Source organism: Lissotriton helveticus, assembly GCF_964261635.1.
Source record: "Lissotriton helveticus chromosome 1_1 unlocalized genomic scaffold, aLisHel1.1 SUPER_1_unloc_33, whole genome shotgun sequence".
NCBI lineage: Eukaryota > Metazoa > Chordata > Amphibia > Caudata > Salamandridae > Lissotriton > Lissotriton helveticus.
Genome location: NW_027611674.1, coordinates 1,240,613 through 1,266,291, shown reverse-complemented (window position 1 = coordinate 1,266,291; position 25,679 = coordinate 1,240,613). Strand labels below are relative to the sequence as shown.

At 43.0% G+C, this 25,679-nt stretch overlaps 1 protein-coding gene across 1 annotated transcript; it reads right to left on the bottom strand.

Moving 5' to 3' along the window:
- Positions 1–1,626: 1,626 nt before the first annotated feature.
- Positions 1,627–14,791, bottom strand: LOC144805928 (uncharacterized). Its single transcript, XM_078672397.1, has one exon. It carries the CDS (start codon positions 14,691–14,693, stop codon positions 12,804–12,806), a length of 1,890 nt encoding a protein of 629 aa, XP_078528523.1. The 5' UTR covers positions 14,694–14,791; the 3' UTR covers positions 1,627–12,803.
- Positions 14,792–25,679: the final 10,888 nt, after the last annotated feature.

Below are 25,679 nucleotides of genomic sequence, written 5' to 3'. Positions count from 1 at the left end.
ATAACCATAAAAATCCCAAAGCTGCATCAGTGCTTCAAAGTGCTCCAAAACGGTCAAAAATGGACGAAAATGAAAAATATTCTCCATATCTGAGTTTTTATAACATTCCTTAGATAATGTATATCTTGAATTAGTTTTAAATCCTTTTATTAAAAAGTTTCTTTTCTATGCTGCACTGGTGCAACGCCTCAAGTCTGAGAAGCTGCACCAGTGCAGCCGAAGCAGCACTGGTGCAGCCGAAGCCCGAGGGCCATTCCCGACTTCAGCATTGCTTGTCCTGACTGCTCCCAGCGATTCCCTAGGCCCTAGGCCTAACCACTGCTCGAGTGGCATCTCTTATACCACTTGTTTAGTATATGGTTTGAGTGGCCACCCGCCCTCATCCATAATTGTGCAACTTGTATGTTTAAACAGTGCTTTTGCAGCTGTTTTTAACTTTGCCAGCAGAGTGGGAGGGAAGCCAATAGAGGCTCCTTTGAAGACATATGAAGACAAATATATCTCAAAGGTTAGTTATGGGAGTGAGATATGGGGCCACATTGGGGTAGGGGCAATGCAAAGTGCTGAAAACTCTTTCCTGCGATGGGCCCTTTCTGTCCCACAAAGCACCCCGTTCCTCTCAGATTTACTGGTTTTCCGTCCCCTGGCTTTGTGGCTTAATATTTGGGCTAATTAAGAAAATACACTTAGCAAAGACATCTTACAGGAATGCCTTTCACTTGACCGTGTCTCACGCATCCGATGGCTCCAGTATATAAGTGTTGGCCTCTCCAGGGTAGGTAGGAACTATTTGCTAACCCTGAGCGCATATGTAAGAGTGACCTTTCTCTGGTCAAAGAGTGTTTTCTAAGAATAAGCCGCTGTGATAGAGAGGAAATGAGCTGTGGAAGCCTAGTGTGCGTAAATAAATTGTGTTAAAAACTGCACCAACCACCGAACCTTATCTTCTAGGGCTTAAAAGCATCCATGATCGTTTTCTATTGACCCGGTTTCGGCTCCACCTCTTCCATTACCTCTTGGCACACCCTCGTGGCTCCCACAGAGGCCTGTGCCTCATGCCCTGTGGCTGCAACGGTGAGTCTCCTCAGGACATGATGCACTTTTTTAATGTTTTGTAGTTTTTCTGCTGTCCCTAGAAAGATATTTATTATTCCCATTCTCAAAAAAGCGGGTTTTAGGAGGGTGAAGCCGCCTCTTATCTTTTTACAACTCCTCTCTAATGACACTGTTTTGCATACGCTTAACTTTTTACGGGTCGCTGTTCAGGTCAAGCTGCGATTAACTTCTGTACTGTGATTCATGAATTTTTATCTTGTGTTCTGATTAACTTGGACATAAATATATTTGTCAATCTGTAACTTGGAAGATGTTTTTCTTTTATAAAACCGAATAAAGCTTGTTGATAATAATCATTAGGGGATTCATTTTCGGGGTAGCATAGTATCCCTCACAATACCTGCAGGAGTCGTCACAGTCCACACAATGTACATGCTTTGTTCCCCCTACTTCCAATCTTACATATACCCTCAATCACCTGCCCAAACCTCTCCCTGCTGATGCCAATGTCGTCCTCCGTTATCCCGCAGACTATCTTTTTGGCCCCTTTGAAAGTGCCCATACAATAAAAATGCTACAGTTGTAAATACATATCAACTACCATTTGTTGTGTTTGAAACATTTTATTGAATAGTAAAACCTAATAAACATAATCTGATTATTAAAGCAAAACAGAACATCAGTTGCCATACACATAAGAGACAAAAATTGTACATAAAAATCAACATACTGTAACACTGCAAAGTTATGTAGAGCACAATTCCTAATTTCGGGCAATCTTTAAAGTTCAACTATAGAAACGTTCCTAAAGAACAGGAAAGAAAGGTGGTAGGATACAGAAATGTCATTAATGTAATGCTTTTACATATAGAAAAACAAAATTAATTATTGTGTAATTTGAATTCAATTTGAATATTTTAACCTACTCAGCATTATTTGACTCATGATTACAACCTGAATGCTTTCTGGAAAGAAACCGCCTCATGGGGTTCAAAAGCACATCTTTTCCAACAATAGGATTACAATGATAAACTTGAATTTCAATTCAATTAATTGATTTAGGCCTTTTTGGAGATCAGCAATTTTAAATATATACAAAATCCATACACTTTTGTAAAATTGTCACCTAAACTTGAATTCAATCCACCTTTTGATTAAACAGTTCCCATTCCAGCAACCATCACAGGACCACTTGTTGTTATCTTCCCAATTAGTGATAATGTTTCAGATGGCAACAACAATAAATATGTTTAGAATTTTACCTCCGAAAGGAAAAACATGCCATTTCTGAATCATGGTGCACAATAAAATGTAGGCACAGAAGGGCGTCTTTAGGTATATCATTCATTAAGGTTTGACCAGGCTTGAAACTAGAGTTCATGAACTTTTGGACATTTAAATGTCATTTTAAAAGAGCTCAAACAGACCCAGCACGAGCTCCACGAAAAACTGAAGATGAGTGAATTGTACTTAGAGAAAATGTGCTGATTAGTAATCTATTGATGTAAAATGCAGTGGTCAGGCAATGCTTGTGGATCTAATCTATTCAGATTTTAACTCCATAGTTTGTTCAATAAATTGACTAGGCATAATACTTGAAAGCCCTTCTCTCAGATCAGTTCTATTACAGTTTTATTTGCGATAACACTAAAAGAGATCAATGATAAATAGATTTTAAAAGCCATGGATAGAATTGATCCTTGGTCTAAATCTAGATTATTGTCGGCAATAGAAACCAGTACAAACTGATCAAATCTCAAAGCATTGAATATGTTTATTATAGTGGTTTAGAGTAAACCCAGAAGACACACTTTGGTCCTAAAACTCAGAAAATGTATCTAAAGATTATGATTACATCCAATTTATGTCCAGAGACCACTTTACATGCTTTCCTGTTTAAGTAACAACATTTGCAAATATACTTAACAAAACATTAAAGCTGGATGTCAGAAATTCTGTCTTTAAATATTGTGTAAGAGTTTTGTGTGATGATTATTATTTGATCTGAAGCAACACTATCACTAAATAGGTAGGTGCACAGGTTATCATTCAACTAACATTATCAGCAAACTTAATTTGGAGGGAATTGAGAAGAATTGCCTCGTGTACCAAGGGTTTTATTGTTCAAAAATCCACTGGTTCAGTAATTCACAAAGTTTGCAAATGCTAAACCCCTTTTTGAAATGTACTAAGCCCATTTAACAATCCATAATTTGGAAGGGGAATGTTAATAGTGTCCTTTCTGAATATGTTATATTAAGCTTTGAAACCGTGTGTGGGCTGAAAAAGAGTAACAGGAGGTAGTAACCCAAGGGGACATTTGTGAATCTGAAAGTAAAATGGGGTGCATTAAAAATGCCTTTATTCAATAGCAATCACAGACACAGTAGTGTGCTGACTCCACAAACAACCACTTTTACCAAATGGATTATTAATACGTGAACCTCAGTATTTCCTATATTGCTGAAATTTAGTCTCTAATATTTTTGTCATGTGGTGTAAATATTTGTTTGTTTTATTTTATTGCCCATTTCAATATTGTCATGAAATGTACCTATTTTTTTGTCAAACATATTGAAATATCTTTATCACAATTTTTGGGGCATTCTAAAAAATGTTTTCACTCTAACTTAAAGCTTCCTATGAAAAATACTGACGCGCAGTCCTAGTTTCTCCTGGATCACTTAGCTTTCTCACTAAACCAAGCACAATTTTGATTTGAGAGCGGTGGTTATTGTAGTCATACGCACTGGGGTTCATTTTAAAAAGACAAATATAGTCCTTCCTTTATCTTTAGAAATAATACTTGCAAACATTTGTTAAATAATTTCAGATAATTTCTTATACCTTGTGGTTTCAAAAATCTGCTAGAATTAACAGACTTCTCTTCTAGATAAATCCAGGTATGAGAAGGTATTAACTGCGATTATCAACTTTCCGTTATTTTAACAAATTTTCTCAGTGCACAGAGTATTTTTCCTACATTGATCACAACATTTCAAGCAATGGTATGTGCTTAAACGTACAATGAAGGGGTAAAAATGTATTTCTACCACAATCAAGAAACCCTTGGGTCTATGAGGATTACTGTTGCAAATTAAGACCTAGCTAAAATGAAATATCCCTTTAAAAGGAAGATTTCCCTCACCCACCATAGTTGGCATGCTTCCTCATTCGGAAGCTCCTCGCTCAGTTATACCTAGTCACGGTACGGGGTACAACCCCCTCACTGAGAGGGAGGAGTTCAGGCATGTTTTGTTATAGAGAAAGGTATACTAAATACCACAATAATGAGCTCAGGGTAGTGGAGGCAGCAGAATGAAAGTTAAAACTTGGTAAAGGGTATATGGTTTCCATTATTTGTACTCCCTTGGGCCACGATTAAAAACAGGGCACTGTGGTAGAAAAATATATGCACTGTTAGTGTTAATAGGAGGTCAACATGTTTCAGCCTATTAACCCTTCAAAGAAGTGTTTGCGGCTTTCTTCAGGACCTAATCAAAAGTGCTGCTGCTCATTGTACTCAATCAATAACAAGCATTGGCATAGCCAATAGGTCTCGCCTTTGGGACCTTATAAGTGTTTAGCAATGCAGATCCAGTAACAATGTGAAATAATTTCTATTAAAAAAAAGAAGACTTTATAACTAGTTAATAAAACGTTTCTGGAGGTTTAGTATATAACAACTCCTTTTTAGGTCTCGCCTGCCAATGCGCTTGCGCATTGCTGGCGAGAGATATAGGGGCTAAACCAGGGCTAAACCATCGGTGGATTTCGTACAGTGCCTGTGGAGTAGTCAAGCAGAAAGCGCGTCCACATCAAAGACATCTGAAGCTTCCCCCAGCGTGCGCTCGGCCTCAGGCATTTCTCCTCCCCTAATTATTCACTGCCCACGGCCGGCCAGCGGTATTTTCACTTTCACGGCCGCCAGGCCGCGTCTCACATTTCTCCTCCCCCCTCCGCAATGCCAAGAGCTTGTTTTAAATTTTTTTATTATTGCAAACATAAGGCTGACACTTTAGCAGGCACTGCGTTTTCTTTTCTTCTTTTTTATTCAGTGGAATATGCTTTCAAAATATAAAATAAATAAATATCGCACCAGCTTTCCAAGGACCGATTTATTATTTTTACCAATGCTCGATTCTTTTTTAGTCAGAGGAGGATGGTTTAATGTCAAGCAGTTACGCTATCTGTGGGAGTCTCATGGAGTCCTCACTCTATTCGCGTTATTTTGAGTAACACTTATCTGACGAGACCTTTTAATTGGACAGGATTAGTATGAGAATAGCTCCGTAGCCTAGCCTTTGTGCCCGTAAGAATCAACACATTTCTCAATAGACAGACTGTTAAAAAGCTCTCTGATGCATTTTGAAGTAGGAACCGGAGGAAAAACAAACGACCAGCAGATGGTGGTGCTGAATCACATTTGTAAACCCCAGACGACCTTTCTTTACCGCTAACTCGCCGGACGTTCCTTACTGGCCATCCAGGCCTTTTTGGAGGCAAAATGGACCGGAATCCTGGTGAACTGTGCACATTTATTTTCCCAGTCAGCTTCTCTCCGATACTTTGTGCAAAAACGTTTTGACAAGAACTGGGAGTGACAGTAAGATTTTGCTGCCCCGAGCAAAGTGACAATTTGTCGTAACATTCACTCCTCACTTCAGTTCCTGAACAGACGCCTAGTAACGTATATAGACAGCATAGGCGAGGCACAAGCTTTGATTCTGCCTGTTTATTAGAAGAGTAAAGTGTGAACAGGTCCGCCCCTCTATTTGTGTTACACTTCACGTTTAACAGGCCAGTCTGGGAGTAGGTTTAATTAGCACATGAGGGAAAGTGGACTTTAAAGCCATGAAAATGAATCTGTGTCACCTGCAGGTCATGTGTTTAAATGCTGAATAGGTCAATTTAGATTTTCATCCTTACGAGGTTGATATACTGAATACTTTTAAGTTGGTTAACATTAGCATCACCATCTTAAAAAAGGAAAACTTTGATATCAAGTGCTATATTAAAGAACCAGTTATTATTTTAAATAAAGCCACCTGTCATATAGGGGTGTTCATGGGCTTGCTCGCAATGAATATTCAGAAATTACGTACTTTGCAGGCAGGGAAATCCACCACTTTGGAGTTGAGTGCTATGCTTAAAGTTGGGCTAATCGTCATGTTTCCACTGATGGAGCCTCTGTTTTCTTTACCGGTGGAAATCTTTGATTTTGACCAAGAAGCTTTCAGGGACCTTATGATGAAGGTCAAATCTGGCTCCACTGAAGAGTGCTGCCCCCCGAGGATCCTAAAGGAAGCCTTTACGGCTTGCCCAGATCCACCCATGGCCTTATTAAACCTCTCACTATCTCAAGACTATGTTCCCAACACTTTAGAAGAGGCGTCAGTCATCCCTCTCCTGAAAAAACCAGGAGCAGACCCCGGGTCTCTCACAAATTACCGTCCCATCTCTTTGATCCCTTACATGGCCAAACTACTTGAAGCTCATGTAGCCAAAAACTTGTCGGCCTTTTTGGAGGAGTCAGACTACCTGGACACTCACCAAGCAGGGTTCCGCCCTGCACACTCTACAGAAGCAGTTATATTATCAGTCTTGGACCAATTACGAGCAAAAGCGGATGGAGGATCTCCCCAAGCACTTGTGCTTCTGGATCTCTCCGCCGCGTTTGACACGGTCGACCACAACACCTTGGTCGATCGGGTCATGGGCTGGAATCCAAGGACTAGCCCTCAAATGGATAAGCTCCTTCCTATACAACCGCTACCAAGCGGTCCGTCTGGGAAACTTCACAACCTCCAAGATTAAAAATACATGCAATGTCCCCCAGGGCTCCTCCCTATCACCCCACTTATTCAATCTATACCTTCTCCCACTCATCCATGCACTTAAGGAAGGAAAAATTCAAACCTTCAACTACGCGGATGATTTTCAGTTAATCTTCCCAATCAATAACTCCCCCACTACTGTCCACGAATTCCAGACAACAATGCTGTTCATCCGTGACTGGATGAACAGCAATCACCTTAAGCTTGAATCCGGACAAAACGGAAGTCATCCTCACAGGTGGCCTAACGAACCCCTAGAGCCCCCTTTTTTGGCCTAAAGATCAGGGACAATCCCCCACCCCCTCTACCTCTGCTAAAACCCTGGGGGTAATAATCAACAGCGATCTTACCATGAACAAACAAATTGGAGCTGTGGTCTCTACTTGCTGTTTCCAGCTAAGAAAAATAAGAAAAAATAGTAGATTCCTTAGCCAGGAAGCATAGATTCAGGCAGTCCATGCGATGGTAATATCCCACATCGACTACGCCAACTCCCTTTATTTCGACATCCCGACCTACCTCATCAACCGCCTTCAAATGGTTCAAAATCAGGCGGCCAGGCTGGTCCTTCAAGCAAATAGGAGCCAACACACCACCCCACTGCTAAAGAAGCTACACTGGCTCCCTATAACCCAGAGATGCGCCTTCAAAGTGGGATGTATCATTTTCAAATCCTTGAATAATAAAAATCCTAAATTCATCGATAATTTGATCAACAGATACATTCCCACTCGCAACCTGCCATCTGCCCATCTGCACCTTCTGGCCATACCCCCCTTCAGGCTAAAACGCGCTGGAGGGTCAAGATTCGCCACCCTAGGCCCAAAATTATGGAACTCCTTAACTCTGGAAGCTAGAGCGTGCACAGACCTCATGAGATTCCGGAAACTACTCAAAGAACAAGTTACTTACCTTCGGTAACACTTTTTCTGGTAGATACAGTATCTGCCTGTGGATTCCTCACCTTGTGAATATCCCCTTGCGTCAGCAACATCCGGAAATTCTTTTTGTAGCTTCGCGCCGACGTGGACGACGTCACAGAGGCACGGCATCGCGCGTGACTCCGCTGACGTCACCGACACCATAATAGGCCCACGCCGGCGTGATGACATCAGTTCCGCCCTTTTTCCGTGCTTTCGAGGCACACGGGCGGAGCGATGACAGTAGATATATACACAGAATACACAGTACACAAATGTCAAGATAACACAAACAGTGTGAAACCAATGCAGGAAAGCAATTGAAATAAAACATTTCCTTTGACAATAAAAAATATTTACATTACAGTAACTCAGGTACAGAAGAGTGGACAACGGGGAGGCGGGTGGGTCAGTGAGGAATCCACAGGCAGAAACTGTATCTACCAGAAAAAGCGTTACCGAAGGTAAGTAACTTGTTCTTCTGATAGATACATCTGCCAGTGGATTCCTCACCTTGTGAATAGAGTCCCACACCAGTCCCCACTCCCGGAGGAGGGCGTCCACTCTCTTATACCAGAAAATCCTGCAGGACAGAGCGAGCAAAGTGGCCGTCCCTCCTCACCTCAGCATCCAAGCAGTAATGCTTCGTAAAAGTGTGGAGGGAGGTCCAAGTTGCCGCCCAACTAATGTCCTCAACAGGTACACCTCTAGACAAAGCAGATGTTGATGACTTTGCTCTAGTAGAGTGAGCTCTTATGCCTTCTGGAGGTTCCTTACCAGCAAGAGCGTAGCATATCTTAATGCACAGGATAATCCATCTTGATAGCGTGCCCTTCCTTTCTTGCAGCCAGCAAAACCAACAAAGAGCTGGTCATCCACACGATAGTCTTTAGTCCTATCGAGATAAAAGCTCACCGCCCTCTTAGGGTCCAGACGGTGTAGTCTCTCCTCCTCCTTGGAAGGGTGAGGGGGAGGATAGAAGGTAGGAAGGGTAATGGACTGTCCTAGATGGAAGGGAGTTACCACCTTAGGCAGAAAAGCAGCCCTGGTCCTGAGTACCATTCGTTCAGCGTGAATAGTCAAGAATGGGGGCCTAGAACTAAGAGCTTGAAACTCACTTACCCTCCTTGCCGAGGTGATTGCTACAAAAAAAACAGTCTTAAAAGACAGAAGCCTCATGGGACACCTGTGTAATGGTTCAAAAGGTGAACCCATCAAATAGGTCAAAACAAGATTCAAGTCCCATTGAGGCACAATAAATGGAGTAGGAGGGAATTTGTTAGTCAGAACTTTTATAAAACGTAACACAATAGGTGATTTAAATAAAGACGGCTGGTCCGGCAAACAAAGGAATGCCGACAAGGCCGATAAATAAACTTTTACAGTTGAAACAGCAAAGCCCTGCTGGGCCAAATAAAGAGCAAACTGAAGTATGTTGGACAAAACAAGCCCTCAAGGGGTCAATAGATCTCTCTCCACACCAGGAAACAAATTTGGACCACCTATAAGAGTAGATAGACTTGGTGGAGTCACGCCTGGCTGATAAGATGACATCCACCACATTAGGTGGGAGAGAAAAGGAATATAGGTTGCCCCATTCAATCTCCAGGCATGAAGGTGTAAGGTCTGGAGGTGGGGGTGTAGAACCTGCCCCTTCATCTGAGAGAGTAGATCTGCCCTGAGAGGGAGACGGAGCGGCGAGCAAGAGGAGAGGCGGAGAAGATTTGTGTACCACACCCTTCTTGGCCAATCCGGGGCGACCAATATGACTTGGGCCCGGTCTTGGCGAATCTTCCTCAGAACCCGAGGAATCAAGGGTATGGGAGGAAACGCGTAAAGTAGTTTTGAGTCCCAACTCAACTGAAACGCGTCCCCCAAGGCTCCCTGTATCAGAAACTGGAGACTGCAGAATGATGGGCAGTGAGCATTCTCGAGAGTAGCGAACAGGTCCACCTGAGGAGTCCCCCACATCTGAAAAATGTAACAAACTACCTCTGGATGAAGCCTCCACTCGTGGTCGGTCGAGAACTGCCGACTGAGACTGTCTGCACGCACGTTCAGTACTCCGGCCAGGTGATTTGCCATCAGACAAATCTAATGGTTCTTAACCCAGGACCAGAGACGCAGAGCCTCTCTGCAGAGACACTGCGACCCCACTCCTCCCTGCTTATTGATGTACCACATCGCGGTCGTGTTGTCCGTCAGGACCTGAACCGACCGCGAAGGGAAGGGAGGAAGGCCTTGAGAGCTAGACGTATTGCCCGCAACTCTAGAAGGTTAATGTGAAGCAACCTTTCCTCCGGAGACCAAAGACCATGGAAGCATGCTGAGGTGACTTGATTAACTTGTGACGTGCAGGAGAGGTTTTTGTCCAGCAGAAACCCGAGGTTTCTGACCTTCTCAGCTGGAGTCGGGCAAGAGCCAGCTTCCGGGGGCCACCATAAGTGACTCCAGATCAAAGGCTTCTGACCGAATTCTATAACTTCGGTCTTCTCTGTATTTAGTTTGAGAAAATTTTGACTCATCCAATTTTTCACGTCGAGAAGGCAGTCTCTGAAACGCCCTGCAGTAGCTTCAATAGATTCAGAGACAGACACAATAATTTGCGTGTCGTCGGCGTAAGACACTAATTTTAAACCATGGGATTTTATTAGGTCGGCCAAAGGTGTTACATACAGATTAAATAGAGTTGGTGATAATGCCGACCCTTGCGGGACACCTCCAGGGAGAGTAAATTCCTCAGATGAGTCCATCCCAATGTACTTGTTGGATTCTGCCAGTTAGAAATGATGCTAGTAGGGCCAAAGCGGCATCTGAAATGCCCAGTTTTTCCAATCGACTCAATAAAACCGAATGGTTGACGGTGTCGAACGCCGTGGTTAAGTCGAGTAGTATAAGGGCCGTTCTTCCACCGTCATCCATCGTCTTCCTAATGTCCTCCGTTGCCATAATGAGTGCTGACTCAGTTGAATGGCACGCTCGAAAGCCATGTTGTGTAGAATCTAGAAGGTTGTTATGCGTTAAAAAAGTCATTAATTCTAGATTCATAGCTTTCTCGAGGATTTTAGCTGGTAGAGGTAGGCAGGATATGGGCCGATAGTGTTTGGATTCTGTGGGATTAAGCGTTTCTTTCTTGAGAATCGGGCGGATGCAGGCTTTTTTCCAAGTTGAAGGAAATTTGCCCAGGCTGATAGCCTTATTTAATAAGGAGGTCAGAACTCCAGTTATCGCTTTTGGGATTGAGTGTAAGATGTGCGGGGGACATGGATATAGAGGAGATCCTGACTTCATCTGTAGGAGAAGATCAGCGACCTGCGGCTCCTTTAGGGCGGGAAAGCTGGAGTAGGCAGGGAGGGTGAGTGAGGGTCCTTCCCTAGTGTCCGTGATCAGGGGCTGGGTTGGGATTGCGAGGGTGTTAGTGCCAGTGTTGGAATTCATGGCCACGATGTTGAGACCATCATATACTGCCTACCACCAACTCTGCCTAGTCCTGCTACATGCCAGCCCATCACGGAAGAGCCCACATCGATATTGAGTCCTGGTGTTGTGTTTCCCGCTGAGTTGGGATTGGACTTTTGGACCAAACTTGAACACATTTTTAAAAAGACATGTCTCCCCATTTATGACAGACTTAACTTGATAGAAAACAGGCTTGCAAGTCTCTAATTATCGCTTGCTTCGGCTCAGGCACGGGGTGGGAACCGGGATAAAGGGATAACAGAAAAACAAAAGAGATTATCTAAGCAAACTAATGAATCTGAAATTCCCTCTACCCCTCTACCTACGAGTAATGCAGCTGATATCAGTGCCCCTGTTCTAATCCTACTTCATCTCATCTAATGATATTGCAGTGACTAACCACATTGTGTTGAGTGGAAGGGCATTGATAGAAGATGGGAGCAGGGCTATAATTGAACAACGCCAAGCGAACAATAATATTTCTCATGTTCCATCAACAAATGGGTTACCGCCTATAGATCTTCCCCTGGTATCCACACCGTATGTGTGGTTCTTGCGGGGGGTCCCACCATTGAGCCAGGGTAGAAGGGAGGAGTATATGGAGCTTAAGAACAAATGTATCCATTGCCTTAATTACAACAGGCCTTTTCCCCCTAAGGTATCTACTGAAATTTTGTTTGCAAGGCGCGTGGATTGGATTGGGCCACGGAAAAAGTCTATCGAGGGAGACTGTATAATTATTAATTTTAGGGACAGAAGGGCTGCCTACTGGCACCAGGAGTCGACTCGACTCGAAAAAGATAGACAAAAATGTCCAAAATGTTAGTAAAAAAATGACTAAAGGTACGTGCTTTTCCCGGATCTGCGCTAGCTGGCGCGGAAAAAAGAAGAACTGACGTCAATACGCGAGGGTGGCGTCTAAGTACTCCAGCGACATCATTCCGGCGATCACGACGCCGACGACGGACACGGAACTGCAGACGAGGCCTACCGACGTGCAGGGGTACTGCTGACGAAAAACTTTCCGGATCCAGTCTGACACCTGGGGGTAATTCTAAGGTAAGGAATCTAACACTAACGTGTTTCTTTCAGATTCTGTCTTTCAGATACAAGCTTTTTTGGCCTAAAGATTATCTCCAGTGTGGAGTTTCTCATGGTGAGATAGCGTTTTTCTCTGCAGCTTTTCTGGCATTCAGAACACTCATAAGGTTTTTCATCAGTATGGAGAATCGCTTATGGTTAGTGAGGCTGTGCTTATCAAATAGGAATTTCTAGTATTCACAGCATTGGTAATGTTTTTTCCCTGTGTGCGTCTGCTCATGTAGTGAGATTGTGTTTTAAATTGATGCTTTTCTGGCATTCAGAGCACTAAAATATTTTGGTGTGTTTTCTTATGGCGCTTGAAATTATCTCTTCCTCTGAATCTTTTCTGACATTTAGAGCACTGATAATTTTCTTCCCCAGTGTGGATTCTCATATGTTTAGTGAGATTACATTTAAGGCTGAAAAATATTTGGCATTCGGAGCATTGTTAAGGTTTTTCCCCAGTGTGGGTTCTTATATGCTGAGTGAGTCTGCCTTTTACACTGAAACATATCTGGCATTCAGAGCACCTATAAGGTTTTTCCCCAGTGTGGGTTCTTATATGGTGAGTGAGACGGATTTTTTCACTGAAACATTTGTGGCATTCAGAGCACCGATAAGGTTTTTCCCCAGTGTGGGTTCTTATGTGATTATCGAGACTGTTTTTATGGCAGAAACATTTTTGGCATTCAGAGCACTGATAAGGTTTTTCCCCAGTGTGGGTTCTTATATGCTGAGTGAGATGGCTTTTTTCAATGAAACATTTGTCGCATTCAGAGCACTGATAAGGTTTTTCCCCAGTGTGGGTTCTTATATGCTGAGTGAGACTGAGTTTGTATATGAAACATTTCTGACATTCAGAGCACTGATAAGGTTTTTCCCCAGTGTGGGTTCTTATATGCTGAGTGAGACTGAGTTTGTCTCTGAAACATTTCTGACATTCAGAGCACTGATAAGGTTTTTCCCCAGTGTGGGTTCTTATATGCTGAGTGAGACTGAGTTTGCCTCTGAAACATTTCTGACATTCAGAGCACTGATAAGGTTTTTCCCCAGTGTGGGTTCTTATATGCTGAGTGAGACCGAGTTTGTCTCTGAAACATTTCTGACATTCAGAGCACTGATAAGGTTTTTCCCCAGTGTGGGTTATTGCATGTTGAGAAAGACTTCTTTTGTCAATGAAACATTTCTGGCATTCAGAGCACTGATAAGGTTTTTCCCCAGTGTGGATCTTTGTATGCCGTGTGAGAGTATGTTTTAAACTGAAACATTTCTGGCATTCAGAGCACTGATAAGGTTTTTCCCCACTGTGGAATCTCACATGTGCAGTTAGAAGTGATTTAAGTTTGAAATGTTTTGGGCATTCAGAGCACTGAAAAGGTTTCTCCCCAGTGTGGGTTCTTACATGAAAAGTGAGACTGTTTTTGTGAATGAAACATTTCTGGCATTCAGAGCACTGAAAAGGTTTCTCCCCAGTGTGGGTTCTTACATGAAGAGTGAGACTGTTTTTGTCAATGAAACATTTCTGGCATTCAGAGCACTGATAACGTTTTACCCCAGCGTGGATCTTTACCCCAGCGTGGATCTTTGTATGCCGTGTGAGAGTACGTTTTAAACTGAAACATTTCTGGCATTCAGAGCACTGATAAGGTTTTTCCCCAGTGTGGAATCTCACATGTGCAGTTAGAAGTGATTGAAGTTTGAAATCTTTTGGGCATTCAGAGCACTGAAAAGGTTTCTCCCCAGTGTGGGTTCTTATATGAAGAGTGAGACTTCTTTTCTCAATGAAACATTTCTGGCAATCCGTGCACTGATAAGGTTTATCCCCAGTGTGGGTTCTTATATGCCGAGTGAGACTGTTTTGGTCACTGAGACATTTCTGGCATTCAGGGCACTGGTAAGGTTTTTCCCCAGAGTGGATTCTCATATGTTCAGTGAGATAAGATTTACGGCTGAAACTTTTTTGGCATTCAGCACACTGGTAAGGTTTTTCCAAAGAGTGGGTTAATGCATGTCGATATAGACTCGCTTTGTCACTAAACCTTTTTTGGCATTCAGAGCACTGATAAGGTTTTTCCCCAGTGTGTATTCGTATGTGATGTGTGAGCCTACTTTTTAAACTGAAACATTTCTGGCATTCAGAGCACTGGTATGGTTTTTCTATAGAGTGGGTTAATACATGTCGAGAAAGACTTTGTTTGTTACAAAACCTTTTTTGGCATTCAGAGCACTGATAAGGTTTTTCCCCAGTGTGGATTCTCATATGCTCAATGAGATAATATTTACTGATGAAACTTTTTTGGCACACTGAGCACTGAGAGAGGTTTTTCCCAGTGTCCATTCTCTCAAATTCAGTGAGATGAAATTGATGGCTGAATTTTTTTTGGTACAGGTAACTTATTTCCCCAACTTGGGTTATTTTGCTTTGATTGAGGCGGGTTTGAACACTGAATTTGTTCGCACAGCCTGTGTTTTTATAAGGTGTATTTCTAGAGTTACATTTAGTTTTCTCTTGCTTATATGCCACCGTAAGATTGAACTAGATTTTAGAGTCTGGCTTGTTTAGATAATGTTCAGTATTTATCTTTAAAAGAAATTGTGTGTAATCTGCTTAACATTTGAATTAAGCAAAATATGTCTGGAAGCAGCCCTGTAAAACCTGTTGAAATGTTTCTAGCAGATAAAAGTCTTTTGGTTATAGCCTCTCCGGCAGCAACTTATTTTGTGACTGAAGTTTTTCTCAAATCTATTTGTATAGGTTCTTAGCAATGCAGTGATAAGGTGTTAGTCTGACATTTAATGATTAAACTGAGAAGTACCTTTTTGCACTGACGTAATGGCAGTAACTGAGAACATTAGAACATGCACAGTACTATTGTGGCTCACCAGTCGCAGAACATCAGTTAATTATACCCTTTCTATGTTTGGTGTAAGGTGTAGTTCTGAAGACGAGGATTTATTTACATTAGCTATAGCGCAACGGTGCTCATTTCATCCATTTTTATATTTAACAGTTTTACATATCACTCCTGCACAACAGAATGTTGAGGCGATTTACATAGAATTACAGAACAGTACACATTAAAAAGGAAACAATCTGAGATGGTCATGAAAACAATAAAGTTGTGAATTTTTAAGGTTTTCGCCAGAGTGAGCAGAGTGGGTCGAGGTGTTATATCCAGAGGCAGATAGTCTCAAACTTGTGTAACTGGTTAAAAACGGTTGTTGAACAAAGGTGATTTTCCAATCTTTTGGTTGTTAACGTGTCAGCTTCGGAGTCTTCTTGTAGCGTCTTTTCTTTGATGGTATCCAGAAGAAACCTTTTGTTGTAACTTTCTTTTATGCAGTGTGTGCTTCCTCTCTAGAATTACATGATGCTTTAGCTGAACGTTATTCTGTCATGCTGAGGCAATTTGTCTTTCTGATAATATTTCAGATGAGGATGCTGAAGCGGTCTTTCTACATTATATCTGATGCTGGGTGCACAGATATGGCTTTGCTCTGAGTTAATGAAATGCAAAATTAGAGACTTCACTTACAAGTATAGTACTTTCCTCGCCACACTTAGATTTTTCGAAATTGTTTAAACGTAGAATGCTGGATGTCCTTCAGTTTTTCAAAATATTCCTTCTTGTGGTGCTGACATTCAGTTGCTTAGTGCTAAATCTTGCTTTCTTCGTCCGTAATTTCAATCACCTATAGTATTAAAATTAAATAGTTAATACATGTACATTTCCAAAAATATAATTTACAATCCAAATCAATGCAGAATTTTGAAAATGTTGAGCTGTTTTTCAGACAGAGCAGAGTGTGGAATGGTAGCATGAGAGTACTTGGATGGAAGAGTGGGGATTTCTAGAATTTTCAACATTTTATTAAGCTCACAAAGGATACAAGTACCCTATGAAGTTGTAACATAGAATCCCAAAGGCAGATATTAAAGTCATATGGACTGGCACCAAACAGATATTAAAAATATATATACTATTAATTAATTTGTAATGCAGATTTCTGGGAAGGGAATTACTCCTCCACGGACAACAGGTGTTTTCCCCTGCCCTAAGTTACCACCTACTTGTATCTGGTATCCTGACTTGAGATTTGGCCTCTGCCTCAAGCAAATCTATTGTGTGCTGCGAGGACTATGCCTAGACCTATCCCTCAACTATGGTCCAGAGTATGAATCAAGGGCAATGAAATTAAGGCGTACTTTCATGTGTTCATTTTATTCCACCTGGTTATCAGTTGTTAGGTTTTTCTGCACCTGGACCAGGACACAATTTTTTTCCAGACAGAAAAATTAGACTGCAAAGATGCATAAGACGCTGGGTGCAGCAGAAGCAGCCAAGATTTATGCTGCTTTTTTTACTAACTGGGGGAAACACGCAATTCTTCCCTCTGTTGGTGTTCACAGTCGTTGTTGGCCTGTGATTCTGCATTGAGTGCAGAGCATACCGAGTAGAGCTGAGGGGCCGAGCCGAGGAGAAGTTGACGAGCAAGCGGAGCAGAGCCTGGGACGACTGCCCTGGTTTGTTTTGTGACCAGTTCCCGCTCCCGAAGGTTTCTCCCGCTTCACCCGCGTCCTGTTATACGGGCGCTTTAAGTTCTACAGATCTGCTGTGGGGGCAGGAACGGCTGCTGCCAGCAACGCGGTGCTAAGGCGCTGCTAGTGCTACTCATGCGGCCGCCGCTGCAGGGGTCAAAGGAGCCTTGGCCTGCGGTGCTGCTGGTGCGGCGGCTGCTGCAGGGCACAGAGGCACAGAGGAGAACAGAGGAGCACAGAGGGCACAGAGGAGCCTTGGCCTGCCGCCTGATTTTACTTATTTACTAAGCATTGAGCAGAGCAGAGCTGAGCTGAGGAGTGGAGGGGAGTGCCTACATCTGCCATCTGTAGTGGGACTGGCTCTGGATCCTGCTCTTGCTCCTGAAGGATTGCCAGCATTCTCCCTTGTACTCTTGACAGCGATGAATAGCAACGAACAAGCAATGAACAGTGAGTGGTGAGTGACAAGTGGCAAGAGGTGTGTGGTTGTGGTAAATAAATAATTAATTACCGGTACTATTTTTGACTATATTTAACAATAACAGATAGCTCAATAAATAAGAGGCAGGATCCGATGTGTCCGAGTCAGAAGGATTTATTCAGGCAAAAGGGAAGGGACTGGAACGGGACAGCCTGAAATAAAATAGGAAGGAAGGAAGGCAGCTGCAATGTTTCATCGACAGTGCAGCATATATATAGTAATACATTACATTACATTGCATACAGTAGGCGTAACTTATGACAAACGTAAGATAAGAGTGAAATGGGTGGAGAAAGAAGGCTTACACAGGGCGTGCACTGAGACATGTGGTATGAACGTCACAGAAAATGTCATGAATGGGGCGGAAACATGGAGGGGGCTACTCGAGCAGCTGGGACCTTTAACCTAGTGGTGCGCGCAAACGGGCAATGACGTGTTACCAGGGAGAACTGGGGGGGCTATGACTTCTGCACTAGAAGAGGAGACTAAAGTCTGCGGTGTCAGGACGACATGTACCTCTAGCATATCTGGTATCTGGTGTTTGGAGTACATGTTGATAGAATCCAAAAGTTATCAGGGCAAAGGCTACTTGACACTAAGGCTGGTGCATGCATTTATTCTACATGTATTGCGTGTGCTAGGAATATTCTATGAATATTAATACAGTATTTCTCTTACATGGAGACAGAAAGGCTAGACCCTGGCTGAAACTGTTGATGCGATTCAGTAGCTTAGGAATGCAGAGAAGGAGGGCTGGACTGATAACTAGAAGCATAACATACTCTTGGCAGACAGGCAGGCAGAGCCGGACCTGGCCGGGCACTGTGCTGCGCGAAAGGAAGTGAAGGGTCAGGGATGCAGGTGGGGGCTGTATCGCTCCTCGGAGAGGGTTCAGGAGACTGGAGCTTGAATCTGGTGTCCGGGCCCCTTTTGAGGCCTAGAAACGGGGGACATTTTACTGAATTAACGTGCACACTGTAAAACGTGGCAACATAGGCCTAATACTCGTTGCTTTCACGAGAACTGGAAACTGACATACTAGAGCTGGACACAACTATAATTGCGTCTTTAATCGATCATAGGGGGATACATGCATATCGATCATGCACATATAACATAAGATGGGGAACACGTAGGCACATATAACATGGCAAAATTCACTTTTCCACATTCCCTCCTTGTGCCCTACGTTTCCATCAGGAAACATCTATATTCATGATACCATCTATCATTTCATATAGCATCATTTGCTCGTCTCAAATTGTCTTGGAACGGGACTTAGGACTAGGAATACAAGAGGTAGCACACATGCCGCAAATCGCAGGGCCACATTGTAAACAGAGGCAGCAACTGAATATAATCATTACTGCTATACCTAGGAATGACAATACTTTCCATCCCCAGACAGATATGATACTCCAGAGCCAACCGGACCATGTCCAGGTGCCTGGATTCTGGTGCAACTGGTGGGCAATTTTATGAAGTCTGGTTATAGCTGAATAAACAGACGGCGCGTTATTAGGAATGAAAATGCAGCAACTAGATCCGATGACTCTACAAGCTCCTCCTCTATCGGCCAGTATGACGTCAAGAACGAGACGATTTTGGAGCACGACAAATCTCATAGCAGATTGTTCTTCAGTTAAGTTACCTAGAGCGGAAGTAGTTTCATTCACTACTGCTTCAAGGGTTCTGGTTAACCTACGTATTAGCTTACTATTCTGGACAGGGCCTATAAAGAAGAAGAAACCTTTATTGAAATCTTGATACTGTTCTAGAGTAGTTTCAGTTTGATCGACAATTGGGGGCTCAGTCTCCCTTCTATGTCTAATGTGTACTAGATGTGTGTTTCTGTGGTAATCAGATGGGGCTAGAAAAACTGGTGGCAGTAGGAAGGCAATGTAACATGTTCCACCCCAATCGAGGGGCAGACGAACATATGCGGTCTGACCACAAACAAAATAAGAATGACGTGAGGCTTTGAAAATGGATTTCCCACTGTCACTATACTTGACAATAGTAGTACAATCACTATGTCCTACATGTGCGGAACCATTCTTTCTGACACATAATTTGCCTTTGACTGGTAGAACTGAAATAGCAGGCAAATCTGGAGTAGTATCGGACTGAACATTCAGAACCATGAAATTCGAGGAATAATTACCTAAATCATATACTTCATTTTCTAGATCTAACCCTGTTCTATGGAAAAGACCTTGCTTGTCTGGGAAACATGTTCTATTCAGAAGGGACATATCAGTTGAAGATGACGTTAACGTGGACCATGCTCCACACGAACCATTATGTGAAAACGGATAAGGAAAGAGTGGCAGAACTCCCTTCGGTGTCTGGAAAGGGGGGAGTCGACCACATACCCAACAATTAGTGGCATTGCTGGTCTGGTGTGAATAGTGCAACATTCGGATAAAAGTGTTGTTACGCATAGCAAGACGATAGGATAACTCGTGAGGAGGCAGATCACTAAAAGTGTGCTCTACTGTAACATTAGAAAACATATGTACATGTGAAATCGGAAAACATAAATGTAATGCATAACTTATGCATGTAACCATAAGACTCAGAAACAATAAAAAGAATAGAACGATAATACATCTCTTAGAGTTTTGACTAACTCTCTCACTGTGTGGGTCTGTCTCATACATGTCAGGAACCTGTCTAACCGTTTCACCCGAGAGGGACTTAGACAATTAAACTGGCTGACTTACTTTACTAGACCGGAGTTTTGCTTTATACTCCTGCTGCGGAGTTTTCTCTAACAGGGGAAGTTTGGATTCAGAGTCTGTGTTTGGGCAGTCCTTGAGAATAGGGCAGTCTTTGATAAATGTCTTTTGTCCCAATCCATGGAATTTCTTGATGTGGCTGGTATGCACCCAGCCTTTACGTCCCTCCTTGTTGTTAACAACACCAGCTGGGGCTCCTTCCAACGGGGCTCCAACGGACTTGAACGATCAAAATTGCGCACCAGGACGAAATCCCCCGGAACGACTTCATGCGGTTTCACCTCAGTGTTGTCTGGGAATGCAGCGGCAACCTGTGAACGACAAGATTGTAGTGCAGACATCAAGGAGGCAAGGTAATCTGTCAACATATTACTGTCAATATCGGTAATCTTACGGGGTCTAGGTGTACCCCACATGTTGGGGGGACGACCGAAAACAATCTCGTAGGGAGATAGACCTGAACGGGAGTGAGCGACCATTCTCATGAAAAAAAGGGCAACTGGCAGGGCTACTATCCAATCTACACCTTTCTCTGCACACACTTTGGCTATGCGGATCTTTAAAGTCTGGTTATGTCTCTCTACGAGACCGGCTGCTTCAGGATGGCGTACACAATGGAACTTCCACTGGTACCCTAACAGAAGGGAAGCTTGTTTCATGAGCTCGGATGAGAATGGCTGGCCGTTATCTGAATACACGACCCTAGGTAATCCGTAGCGGGGAAAGAACTCACGAACCAACTGCCTGGCAGTGGTCGCAGCTGTGTAATCTGGAACTGGATATGCTTCTGTCCACCTGGACAAAGCGCATACAACTACGAGGAAATACTTGAAAATTCGACATCGCTCCATCTGAATATAATCCATCTGGAGGACTTCAAAAGGGTGGTCAGGAGGTTGGAAACCACCTCGTTCCACCGGGACACCTTTACCTGGATTGAACTGACAACAGATCATGCAGGTACGCACTTTCTGCTTGGCTGCTGCTCGTAAATGCTTGTTGAACCAAAGGTTCTGGATACTGTCTAACATGGCTTTTTCTCCTAAATGTGCAGGACTATGTGCGGTGTTAATAATGATTTGAACCATAGAGTCGGGGAGAAACCATATGGCTTTTCCCTTCGTCAACCATCCCTGATCTGTCTGGACCCCTCCTTGTTCGGACCATTTCTTGATTTCATCAGGAGTAGCATGTGACTGTATATCTATGACATCTTGTGTAGGGTCCTTAACTGTCATACAAGTAGTCTGATCTGGAGTGTGTGTCAGTGTCGTGTTAACTGGAATGTCTGGAGTCTGAGCTGTGAGCTTGGCTGTTCGATCTGCTAGATCGTTACCTTGGGAAATGATGTCATTGACTTTCGTATGTGCCTTGCACTTCATGATAGCGATAGCTGTCGGTAAATGTATTGCATCTAACAGAGCTTGAATAAGGAGACCATGCTGAATCTTGGTTCCATGAGAAGTCATGAAACCTCTCTCCTGCCAGAGCACTCCAAAGTCGTGTACGACTCCGAATGCATAACGTGAATCTGTGTATATGTTAACTTTCAGGTTCTTGGCACGTATGCAGGCTTGGGTCAGAGCGACGAGCTCTGCTACTTGAGCGGACAGAGTGTCAATACGGTGTGTTTCTATAACTTCGGTGTCAGTAGTCACTGCATACGCGGCTACTAGTTCTCCTGTACTTGTTCTCATACATGAACCATCCACATAAAGTGTCAGGTCGGGATCAGGTAATGCAATATCTGTTAGATCTTGTCTTGGCTTTGTCATGGTGTTAACAACTTCCACACAGTCATGTGTGGCAGGATTTAAAGTAACTGACGGTAACAGTGTAGCTGGATTTAAAATGTTGCAGCGTCTGATTTCTATGTGTGGCTGGAACAGTGTCAGTTCATAACCTGTTAAACGTGCAATTGTCAAGTGCTGAGTCTGTGTTCGGTTTAAAAGAACTTCCACGGAGTGTGGAACTTGGACTGTCAGGGAGTGTCCTAACACTATGGAATCACTTTGTCTGATAGCTAGAGCTGTGGCTGCAACTGACTTGAGGCATGCAGGCAGAGCCTGGGCCACTGGATCTAATGTGCTAGAAAAATAAGCACAAGGCTTGTATTGTCCTGCTTGATCTTGTGTGAGAACAGATAATGCAGTACCATCACGTTCTGTGACAAAAAGTGTAAAAGGCTTACTATAGTTCGGTGTTGCTAGAACAGGTGCATTACATAAAGCTTTCTTTAACTCGTTAAAAACAAGTGTATGTTCCTGTGTCCAAGGGAGGACAGTCGATACGGCTGCCTCCTGCGTCGTTAACTGTATCAGTGGCTTGGCTAGAAATGCATACTGAGGAATCCATTGTCTGCAGTAAGAAGTGAGGCCGATTAGAGCTCGTACCTCCTTCTGTGTCTTGGGCTGTGGAAGACGTGCTATTAACTGGATACGGTCAGGTGTCAACTGCCTACCCCTCTTGGACAGTAAGTGTCCTAAGTAGACCACTTGCTGGACACAGAATTGCAATTTGGAAGGGGACACCTTGTGCCCCATCTCGGCCAGAAAATACAGGACTGTAAGTGACGCACGCTCGCAGTCACGTTCAGAACGGGCTGTGATCAGTAGATCATCGACATACTGGAGCAGGGCAGTGTCAGCTGGCATGTGAATATTGTCTAGTTGTCTCTTAAGTGCTTGACTGTAAATGCTAGGACTTTCTGTGAAACCTTGAGGAGCTCGTGTAAATTTATAGCTCCTTCCATTTAAACAGAATCCGAAAAGGAACTGGCTGTCTGGATGAATGGGGACACTGAAGAATGCGTTCTTGAGATCGATAACTGTAAAGAACGAAGCTTCAGAATCAATGGCTGTCAATAGAGAAGAAATATCTGGGACTACTGGGTACTGTGGTATAATACATTTATTAAGTTCTCGAAGGTCAATCACTAATCGATAAACTGGAGGTGCATTTGGGTCAGTACGTTTCAGAATTGGAATGATAGGAGAATTACATACATTGGAGTCAGTTTCTACAACCACTCCTTGAGCAATGAGCTCGTCAATAATTTTGGATAAGGCTGCTACAGCCTCAGGTGGCAATTTGTACTGTCGGATTCGTGGTAATACAACACCTTGCTTCAGAGTCACACGATGGGGTGTGATATGCATACAACCTACATCAGTTGGACCTTGCGCCCATAAATGCTGTGGTACATTCTACAATCTTGGATCAAAATCACGTAATACATAATGACCTTTAAAATCTCGGAGGAACAAACGTACTCCTTCTGGAGAGCAGCATATGACTGCTCCTAATTCTTTTAGAGTCTTAATGCCTAACAAATTTTCGGGACAAGATTTCGTGAGTAACAAATCTGTAGTTCGGGACAATGGACCAACTTCTAGAGTAACTGGTTTCGATATTTCATTAACAATAGGCTTTCCTGAAAATCCCAGGGAAACATTTCTAGAGCCTGAGAGCGGAGCCCCTGGAACCTCGTCATGACTGATGGTAGTCCTACTTGCCCCTGTATCAATTAGAAACTTTCTGTCTTTCCCTAATACTTGACTGTGTACATAGGGACCCTCTTGATCTACAGGAATCTCGATGAGAGGCAAGCCTACCTCCCTCTCTAGGCTGTTTCATGAATATGCCTGATAATCTGGATACTCTGACTGTGCGTACTGGTACATCTGCTGTGTAACATGCTGTGTTGCAGCGGTAGGCTGCGGTGCTGTAACTGTCTGTTGTTGTGCATTCTGTGGTGGCTGAGAAGTCTGTGAAACTTGTTCTTGTCTAGGCGGACGTGGTCTTTCTTTAGTCTTACCAGTAGCTATGTTGTGTTTCAGAACTGCACATTCACTTATAAAATGACCGGGCTGTTTACAATAATTGCATGTCCCTTTAACGGGAACTGCAGGATGACTGGCTTGAATCGTACCCCTCTTCTGACTGTCTTGGGGAACAGATTGTGCAACTAATACTTTCATTTTCGTGTCTTTCATACGTCTCCTTTCGTGTTCCTGCTCTTCCCTGATTCTGTTCTGGTGGTACTGGAGCATTTGGAGCATCTGTGACGGCGTATTAGCTTGCCAGGTACTTTCGACTTTCAGAACTCGATTTTTAACTTGTGGACTTGAATTCTCGACTAGTTTAGTAACAAAAAGATGAGGGTATGATTCACTACTTGTTTTCAGACCACTATTAATAATAAAACATTTCTCAAATCTAGAATAAAAATCACTAGTATCTTCGTCTTGTTTCTGTTTACAGGCTGAGATGGCATCCCAGTCTTCCTTTTTCGTGGCTAGTAATCTTGGCAAAACTTGTATCAATAACTCGGGCAATTCTTTAGCTTTATCCCCAAGACCGGTACCTGGTACTCGTGTATTATCTTCAGCTTCTAGAGCTGTCCAATCTATCTTTGTCTCTCCCACCTCCCATTCTTTTTCTTTGAGTTTTTCATATATGCCTGCAGGCAACAGGACCTTTAACATTTTAATGATATCTGGATACGTGTATTCTCCCATACGGAGCATGTCCTTTAATTCACGGTGAAACCCTGCTGGATCTTTGTCATGACAGGGAATTAACTTCTTCATTTCTAAGAGTTCCATCTTTGTGATAGGGGTGTAAACAAATACTCGTTCTAAACCACCACCCTCTTTCCTGACTGGATGTACTTCTCGTAACGGATTCTGTCTGTCTATGTAGAATGATTTACTTTCTGGGGGTGGGACGTGAACAAAATGTGGGTTCAGAAACGTTCGGTATTTGTGGCGCTGTTCTAGAATGACACTAATTAAATCGGTACCTAGACCTTTCCATCTGTACTGGAGTAACTCGTTCAATACATCATGTAGTGGACCTGGATCGGAATGCTGATCCTCATACAGTGTGATGAGGTGCTGGATCATATACATACCCACCAGTCGCTGCTCGGCTGGGGGCAGTTTCAGAAACGTTTGGGCCACTATTTCATCTGGAAAAGTGGTAGAATCAGTAGTCCATCGGACTGCTGATCGGGCTAGTTCTTGTTCATGCATGGTACTGAGCTCACTATAACCTATTCGTGATTTCAGGATTTTATCTGTAGCCTGGAATACTTGTTCCAGAGAACATTGTTCTGGTGCTGGAGGGGGAAAAACTTTCTTGTAGTCTAGGCGTGAATATCGGTCGGAAAGTCTGGTTCTACCTACATACGCTATTCTGGAAGGATTCTCGCTGTCTACCTCTTCACTGGAAGAGTCATTCTCTTTCTCGGTTGCTCTACTTACTCTCTCTTTCTCGTGTATACTTACAATTTCTTTACGTATTTTCCTGTACATACTTTCTATACAACCTTGTGTCTTGTGTTTTCCCTCGGCTATATTGTCACTCCACCTAGTCAGGACTTTCATTTCTTCCTTGTCTTTATCAGGATAATCTTGTTCTCTTATTAAACAGTTAATCATAAATTGCAGAATCATACTTTGAATATCGACCTTTCTGTGTGCAATAGCTTCGTGAATACTTCCTGGATTCTCCCCTGTACGGATAAAACGATATATTCTGTCTAGATGTTCTTTCATG

Coding starts and splice junctions, on each gene's coding strand:
- LOC144805928 (XM_078672397.1), bottom strand. CDS start 14,693: ATGGACACTGGGAAAAACCTCTCTCAGTGCTCAGTGTGCCAAAAAAGT.